Here is a 9,511-nt window from a genome sequence, read left to right on the forward strand (position 1 = left end):
TGACGGTAATATAAATTACATTGAGATGAACTAAAATACGCAGAATAAGTTTTGCCCATTTTCTTTAATTTTTAAAAACAAGTAAGCAGATGAAATCTTGTGCCCTTGAAAACCAGAGTCTTTCTTTGTGCAAAACGTTACATAAACCTTAGAGGTTGTTGTTTTTTTATTGTATTATTTTAAATAATACTGCAGAAACTTCAGAAAAGGGCAATACTGTTGCTACCACATAAAAAAATGATCATGATATAGTTGTTTTCCGCATTTTCCTCCTCCATATTGTAGAAAGAAAGAAAGAAAGAAAGAAGGAAAGAAAGAAAGAAGGAAAGAAAGAAAGAAAGAAAGAAAGAAAGAAAGAAAGAAAGAAAGAAAGAAAGAAAGAAAGAAAGAAGGAAATCACAAATACTATTAGGAATTTCACCCTCCCACAGCCCTCCCCACAAAAAGAAAAAAAAAAAAAGAAAAAAAAAGGAAATATATTTTAAAAAATCAGTAAAGTGTTAAACAAGTCAGATATTAAATGCACACATTTACAAGCACAGCACATTAGCAATACTGTATAATGCTTTAGACCATGCCAAACCATATGTATGTGTATAAAGCTACTGGTAAAATGGTTCATAGCAGCAGAATAGGAAGCGTATTTCACACAAGTACATAGTTCTTGTGGAGATGTTCAAAAGTGCTTTGACAAGCTATAATGCACAAGTCAGTTCAGTTTTTTTTTTTTTTTTTTTTTTTTTTTTTTCTGCTACAGCAACAAATGTTATGATTTAAAGGGCAATCCTGACTTGATGGGATTTTCATGTTGTGTCTAATGGGTGGCCAGTCAAGGTGTTTCGGTTCCACCTATTGGCACATTTTGCTGTAAACATCCATGAGGTGCCCTGATTCCAAAACTTCACCGAAATCAAGGCTAAAATGTAACCTAATAAAGCATCTACATTTGCACATCCTTCAATAATTTAAAAAAAAAAAAAGAAAAAAAAAAAAAAAGTTGATATTTCCCTGCAGAGCGAACATAATCCATTGCAAGATTCATCTGTAGTTTTGGGGCCTCAGGTTCTGGTGAGGTGGGGAGAAAGACCAAAAAGGGACACTGGGTTGGAATATTTATCACTTACTAGGACTTCCAAAACTATTTATTTCTAGGTTTGGGAATGGGCACGTTTTCAATGTTAGTATGTACCTTGCAGTTGCTTCATTGTATTTTTCTGTAGTAACTGAACAGCCTGGAGTTTCAGTTCTGGGAGCATTTCTCTTCCTAAAGTGGCAGTGGGGCTGTGATTTTAATTAGTCAACTCCAATCGTGGATGTCCACCTGAAGGCTCTCTCTGAGAGGGCCCAACATTCACAAGATGGTGGCTTTGCACCTTTATAAAGGAAGGCTCCTTCAAAATGTCCTTTCCTAAGCACCTAGCGATGGAGACATGCAAAGTCAAGAAGGACTTGGAATATTTGAAATGGAAATTTAGACAAGAAAAATAAAAATAAAGTGAAGTAAAATCAAATAGATCAATTAATTACCTGATTGGAGACAAAGTGATTCTATGAAAGATGCTTTTTTTTTGAGGTCTGATAACATAAGATCACAATGAAATGCTGACCACGTGTAGAGCTCGATGTAATGGTAAGAGGTACTTAGTGACTTCTAGTGAACTGTTTTCCCCCTTGGAAAGCCAGCAGCTACTTCTTTTTTTAATAACTCCATTTGCCTGTATTTGGTGATTTTGAATTACAGAGAGGACAGCAGATTTTGACATCTCTTCTGAGCTCTCTTAGGCTGCTGTTTGTCTCTCTCCATCAAATACTGTGCACTATAGTACAGTATTCCTCCACAGGTTTATCATACAACCATTAAATGAAAAATAGGACAGGAAAAGAATTAATCTTCCAGAACAAACAATAGTTTGGGATATTGGCAGAAGAAAAAAGACCAAGAGACAGTCTAGAGATTTTGATATTTGGAACTAGCATTTGCATACCTCATGGTAACAATTTCCACCAGTTGGATTCACATCACAAAATCTCTTCTCATTCAGAGGGAGTCGGTTCATACCCAATGGAATAGAAAGGCCTGATATCAAAAACCTATCCTGATCCTTTTGTGAAACAGAGAAGTCACAATATTCTTGTCTTAATTCCTTCATCTGCACAATACATAAATTACCTCTTGGAACTCTGCTGGAGATTCAGGACCAATTACCCTAGTGTTCACCAAAAAATTCCTGTTCTGACTTCACTGCAAACCTCAATACCATTCAGGGTAGAATCAGTGCCAAATCTAAGAGTATTCAGGAAGTACTTTGAAGATGAGAAAAGCCATATAATGCTACACAATGACATTACAGGATCCTTAATTTCTTTTAAGAGGAATGAATAGATGTATAGACAGACAGATTGGCAAACAGAGACAGAGACCAAATGCATGCAGAGCTCTAAACTTGTTCTTTTTTTCCCTCACAATATCTCCACATATGTAGAGTGACCTTGATCTCCTCTTGTTATACAAGCATAGACAAACACATTTCACTCCAGGGGATGGGAAGTGTCTACCAAAATGAAGCACTAGCTACCCAGAAACTAATGAAAAAGAAAAAAAAAAAAAAAAAAAAAAAACTTTAGAGGTCTCCTGAAGCAGTACATGTCATCTTAGAGACCACTAACTTACAAGAAAAGCAAAATTTATAACTCTTAAAAATATATATTCTTAATTCAATCTCCAGAAGAACAGTGACTCAGAAGTGGGGCCATTCCACCACTTTTTCAGGCCCATTGCAAGCAGGCAGAGGGTGAAGGAAGGGCAATAAGAGTGGTGCTTCCTGTTGGCTTCACAAAACATGCCCTGAAAGAAGAGTTCTGTTAGGTGCAAAATGCAGTTGTGCATCTGATCTGGCCCAGAGGGACGGGCAAATCACGCACAGACTGGTGTAAAAGTCACTGTCCCCAGCTGGAAAGGCTCCCACTAATTTTGGTGGACTTTGGATATGGCCCACATTTAGACACTAATAATGCAACAGCAGTTACACGTCCTCTGCCCACCCCCTCACAGTTTCTCCCAATATAACAAAAGGACATTCTTGTCCCCTTTATATACATACATTAAAAGCTGAAATGGTCTGAAATGCTTAGAGATTAGAAGGCATATACAACATCACATCTGCTGGAAATCTAAGTAGAAAAGCTTTACACACATTTTACAGGTCCCTCTAACTTCTAAAAAAAACATTTACTGAAATTACCATATTAAAAGAAGTCATCACTAACATACCATATAATACTATTTCTTTTTCTTTTACATAATCATTACTTATATAGTAATTTTTTAAAAATCACTTTTAAACAAGTATACAATTTTCACTTTAAAATTAACTGGTTAATAAAATTTTGTGCAAAACAAGCCAGCCTCTATAATTAAGTGAATTTATTTATTTTTTATACAAAAAAAATAGTTCTTTCAGAAATGTGTCTCCTTTTCTGTAATGGCTGAAATGGTGCCATCTCCTTTCAGTTTGGCGTCGCAGTCATTTATTGCAGCAATGTACGATCTTCCTCCAAGTTTCCCTCTCATTTTCAGATCCGAGCTAGGTGTAATCAACTTCCTGAATTTCTGGAAAATTCAAGAAAATGGAAATCATTATCTTTTTCTTGCTTGCAGACATCCATTTCCTAAACAGACTGACTATAAAACTTCTTTATCCTGCATGCTGGTTTCTTCTCATTTCCCTGTTAGATCCATCCATAAAACTGTATGCCATACAGTTCATTTCACATCACACCAGACTAAAGAATAGAGAATGAAGGTGAAAACAAAGTCAAAGTGAATTTTCATGCTGATTTAGAGTAACAGTTCTTTCTATGAATAAACTCAGCAAAATGCTCCAGGTAAGACCTGCTATATGAGTACATTTTGTTGCTCACGGTAGTCAAAGTGTATACACTGAAAAAGAAAAATATGATAATGCCAAGGCAGTATTGTGTTAAGCTACAATAAAGAAAAAAATATATACATGTGTTCAGCTGAGAACTTCCTCTTTTCTAGAAATAACATCAGTAGCAATGTTGCTGTTTACAGCTGGGGGAGCAGAGATGTTGCTGGAAGCTGGCTTCCTGAGAAGCTCCCATCTGTAATTAAAACAACATAACAACAGCTGCAACAAATGCCTCATAACATTCATGCATGGAAAAGAGCATGAAACATCTTCAGTCCTGAAATGCCTTCAGATGACAAGGCAATGCAAAACAAAATTCTATAAATGAAGCCTGTGTACTTGCAGAGATGGAGTGAGGCTGATACATTAAGGCAGCATTTAATTTAAGATTTGTACAAGCTTCCTTTAAGAACACGCTAAGAAAACTTTACTATGTGCAATGCATTTAATGTTTATATATTCACAGTAAAGATTTCCTAGGCCGTATTTAATCAGCTCAATGAAGTCATTTCAATAGGGACTGCGATCAGCCAGCACAATAAATTATATCTTTTAGCTTCTGCACTCAAGAAAACAATAACTATTACATGGAGATATAGTCAGATGTATTCAGATGTCATACCCTTTGGTTCTGAATGGAGAATAATCTTGCAAGTGTGGGTATACGTTGTGAGAAAGATCGTTCAAAGGTGCCAGATAAATACCAGGCACATAAAAAGAAATTCTTACCATGTTGTTCTTAATTTTGGGAGTATCCTATAGAATATCAAAAAGACTTAGGAAGCATGGAAGAGACTTCCATACTGAGATAAAAGGAGGTAGTGGTGGGATACCTACCTTCATTGCCCAGTATTCCAAGGAACTCTGTGTAAGAGAACCAGGCTTTTCTGGAAAGATTTATATTCTTGTTTCTTTGATTATAGCTATCTTCTCTGTCTTTTGAGAAAGTATCTTATATTTAATAATCTTAATCTCAGCCTAGACCTGAGATAACCTGATACCAAATTTTAGGAAATTGTACTGAGTATTTCTGTTTGCCTCTATTTCTCATGTCGAGAACTGTAATCACAAAAACTGTCCAGAAAACATATGTGAATGTTTGCTACCCAACTCCTGGTGAAAAATCTTGTTGGCACAAACATCAGTTACCAAAACCATGGAAAGAAGGCTGACTACTGAAAGGCTGGTACAAATCTTCTTGAAGGATTTAGCTAATGTCAAAGACTTTTTAAGCTACAAATGGAGAAGGAAAAGGAACAAAGCACCTTAAATTTAGAGTATTGGTTAGCTACCACAGGCTCAAGCCAATGAAGGCAGAAAAAAAATTTAGGAAATTCAGAAGAAGATCGAAAGAATATAGATGCCTCTGTCCACAAGTGATGACACCAAGCTACCACTGGAACAGGTATGTGGATCCTACCTTAGATAAAGGCATTGACTTTGTGATTAAACTGTGCTTAGTCTCATGCAAATGAGACTTCCCTTCCAACTTCTTTTTTTCAGTATTGCTAATCTGAAAATCTCTCTCACCTCTAAGAAAGTGCCTTCTGCCTTCCACAGCTTAATGCAGATCCACAAAGGGATGCAGATCATGGAAGAGAGAGCCATCATCCACCCTATGCCATAGCCCCAGTCGGGGTATGTATATACGTTGTTATATTTCAAAGGCTTGTATTTCACCAGGAAGAAAATGAAGATTCCCTGAAATAAGCAGAGAAAAGTGTTAGTAGTACTTTAAACAACACTGCCAATTTAACAAGAAAATGACTGTTTTGGCAAGGCCAGTAAAGCTGGGAAGCAGAGGTAAGCTTTACAGTCAGAGAAAAAAATACACAGTAATGTTTTCTTTTATGTACAGCTGAGCTAACGTGTCTCAGCTCCTTCTGCTGAAATTAACAACCTTTCAAGTTTAAATCCTATTTACCTCTCAATCACAATAAAACCTGCACTTTGATGGCAAACAGTACGTGGTCAGGAAAGATTACGTTTTGCTACCATGAACCAGCTATGATTAGCTGTGTTCTCTCCAACTTGTCATGATGAAAAAGGAAAGCCAAAATCGTCAAAGTTGCTTTAATCCACTGTCTGTATTTGTAGTACTGCACACCAAATCTTTCATCCTCTCAAAAGCTCTAATATATCTGTTTAAATTCAACAGGTATATAATTAAGAAGTTTGGACCATTTAAGTTTATGTAATACAGAAAAGTTACCATGTACTTTTCTCCAAAGTCTTGACAAGAATGCACAGGAGCAAATGATATTAACTTACATTCAAATTTGGAGAAAATTAGTCAGGAATTTCCCCAGCTTTGCAGAGTTAAGTGACGGAACTCAAGTGAACCTGGATCTCCAGCTGTCCCAAAGCACCTTGCTATCACTGGGACAACTGACAGGTTTTAGTATCTAATACTCAAGCATTTGTGGATCAAATTTATGGGCAATTTGGTTATGCTCCTTTTGCAATTTTGTCTCTGCTATGTGCCCACAATGGGCACCAGTACTCCTAGCTTCTTCCTTCACCTTCTTCACGCATATGAGATATTCCTTTGCCTCTTCTACTACCTAAGCTTGAATGAAAAATATCATGTCTTTGAAAAATGTCTAGTCATCCACAGAGGGAAGGAAATGGGAGGCTGGAGTGGCAAGGAAAATACGTAAGCTTGGAGGATCTTGAGTTATGCCTGGTAGACACAAGGTATATTACCAAAGCGGTGAAGAAAAACCTCTCTTGTATTGGCAAATGTTCACTTAGGCTGCTGAGGGTTTTTCGTTTGTTTGTTTTGTTTTTCCCTTATTATTATATATGCAAATATTTCTCACAATTCACAGAACACATACATTTAATGATTTTATACAAATCCTACAGTATTTTTTAATTAAAACATATGTTGTAAATCAATAGGCATTTTACTCTACTGTTGTGAACTATTAGCAGCAAAAAATTTCTAAAATTATGCACAGAAAATCTTCATTATGTCTAAAAGAAGTTATTGAGATATTCTGTACTTACTGCACAAATACCTGGAGTTAAGACCATCCAGCACCATTTAATCAATGTTAGTGGTTTGTACCCAATCATATCCTCAATGTTGTCATAAAAGCGATTGCTGCCTGCCCCAAAAAGCAAATCAAAAGAAGATGTAGAATGTACATGCAAGAGGTCAGCATTTAAAACAGAACAGACAAAAATGTGGGTTCTGGCAGAGCTTCAGAGATCAAAGCAGCCATCTCTTTCTCTCACACATAGATCTCTCCGCCTTTTGCTCCAAAGTTCTGGCAGAGGTTGCTGCCTATATGAGTCTGACCAGAAACGGCTTCTGGTCAGTAACAGCTTGAGCAGGCCCAGCTGAAGATTGTATATGCTACAAGCTCATAAGTGAATCCTTAAATAGCCAGGGTCATGTGTGATCTGCAGTTCATACATTGCTTTACATAGTAAAATTGTTAGTCTTTTGTATGCAAATAGAGGTTTGATGATGTACCTTGAACATACCCAGAACTTTGGAGGCTTTCCCCTGACTTTGCTGAGAGAAGCAGCAGAGCTAGGAACATTCCTACGCCTCTTTTGTGTTAGTGAGAAATGAACAAGTCCCCTGGATTTGTCTGTGCATGTCAGAAGTAGAAGGGAACATGTCCTGCAGAGACACTTTGTGAGAGAAGAAAGACTTATTCCCACCCCTAACTTCTAAGGCAGCTGAGGATTTCTGTGGTGGAGGAATGTGCAGGTCAGTCCTGGCAAGGAGCAAGAAAAGTGTCCATTGCACTCTCCTTATTAGAGTGGAAGAAAAACATATTCCTAGCTTTTAGCAGAACACGGGAGTGTGGAGGGCCCTACTCCATAAGAGTACAAGGCCTTCACATTGCTTTTGTGCAAACAGAAAGCTTTCATAAAAACTCAAGACAACAGCAATTTTTAGCAACTCACCATAAACCCAGCCTATGCAGACACATTCAAATATGGCAACAAAAAGAAGGCACATGCCACTAGCTGCATATGAGTCAAATAACTGAAAGACGTACATCCCACCCTGAAAGACAGAAACAGAAAAAGGACAAAAAAATAAAATTGAAATGTCATGTTGGCAATGGTACAAATATTTCACAGCAAATGTGTCTAATTACACAGTCAATCTGTTGTTTCTCTGGCAATCTTCCTACTACAGTTGGTTCCTTCTTGAACACAGAATATTCATTTTTCAGTGAATGAATGATCTTTCCTTCCATAGTGCTTAGGATGATTCCCTATGCCAGTTTGCTTTAAGGTAGTAATTACTGGAGCGCAGAGACCTACATTTCACTTGTTCCAAAACACTCTCTCACCTCCCTATATATATATATATATTAACTTCATTTATTATCATGTTAAACTGTAGATAATGGCAGGTGATTTTGATCTCCAGAAGAGTGCACATAAAGATGCAGGGCTTTTGTTTATTTGTTTTAATATCTCTGCTACTAATGTGTAAATGCATTAGCAGGTGCAAAATGAATTAGTAATGCAAATGTAGGGAAAGAAGGTAAAATCTAGAACTACTAGAATCAATCTCCATTGGCACAGGGACTATAAAATGAGTAAGCTCACAAACAAAGTTTGAATATAACTCACAGACTTTCATCTGCATTACTTAAGTGCTTCAATATTATTTGATAAAACATGAAAGAATAACCATACAGACTCCAGGCAAGCTTTTTTTTTTTAACGTTTTCCTAACAAGCTAAATATTGTTCAACAAATGTTTTTAAGTAGCAACATGTGCAGTTCCAAAAAGGAGATCAAACAAAACCAATCAGCATGCAAAGCATGGAATCCATACACAATGCATAATATGCTATCAACGGTCCTGTAGTTTTCTGCCTTCAGTGGTGCCACAGTATAAACCAGTATGAAAAAAGGTCTATATGCTTATCCAAGACATCTTCCACTTTCTTAGTTTGACTATGACTCAATTATTTCAGTTGTCACATCTATCAAAAACATAATTATTTTCTTCTCTTTTTTCTTCCTTTTTTTTTTTTTTTTCCAAGATTAATCTCGTTATCACATATGCTTTTGATATTGAAATAATAATGAGGAGTTTCACAGATCATTTCAATAGAAAGGAAACCTAAGACTTCCCAGTTTGCAGAAAGTTATATGAAGGAAATAGAGACTTGAGATCATCTTTTCAGTTGAAATGTAATGCTATTTGAGTAGTACACACAATCCATTACAACAACTCAGACAATTTTCTGAAAATGGAAGAGAACTCTAAACACATAGAGAGAACTAAATCAAAAATCAATATCTAGGATTTCCTTGTTTATTTATTTTTTTTTTTTTCCCCTCAGCATTAGCTAAGTGAAGGTACATTAAGGTGTACTCTCTAAATCTGAAATCCTATCTAAATCTTCTTGCACATACGAATGTTCTAAAGTAATTGTATATAAAGTTGCATTGATGTCCAAGCAAGCAACTGTCAAAACCTTTGCTGCACAGATAGGAAATGACCATATGTCTGAATGTAAAAGTTTTTCTTTAAGGAAAAACATATTTTATGAGTAATACAAAGCCTAAAAAAAAAAAAAAAAAAAAAAAAA

At 36.2% G+C, this 9,511-nt stretch overlaps 1 protein-coding gene across 3 annotated transcripts in view; it reads right to left on the reverse strand.

Annotated features, from left to right (window-relative positions):
• Positions 1–748: 748 nt before the first annotated feature.
• The window catches only part of SLC6A11 (solute carrier family 6 member 11), a 125,472-nt gene continuing 116,709 nt past the window's right edge, over positions 749–9,511 (reverse strand). For all 3 annotated transcript variants that reach the window (XM_035337424.1, XM_035337423.1, XM_035337422.1), the window contains 4 exons: positions 7,860–7,962; positions 6,945–7,045; positions 5,463–5,633; positions 749–3,610 (listed from right to left, as the gene is read on the reverse strand). In XM_035337424.1, coding sequence (XP_035193315.1) covers positions 3,458–3,610; positions 5,463–5,633; positions 6,945–7,045; positions 7,860–7,962 — 528 coding nt within the window. In that variant the 3' untranslated portion in view covers positions 749–3,457. The remainder of the gene's footprint in view (positions 3,611–5,462; positions 5,634–6,944; positions 7,046–7,859; positions 7,963–9,511) is intronic.

This window comes from Oxyura jamaicensis, chromosome 12, assembly GCF_011077185.1.
Source record: "Oxyura jamaicensis isolate SHBP4307 breed ruddy duck chromosome 12, BPBGC_Ojam_1.0, whole genome shotgun sequence".
NCBI lineage: Eukaryota > Metazoa > Chordata > Aves > Anseriformes > Anatidae > Oxyura > Oxyura jamaicensis.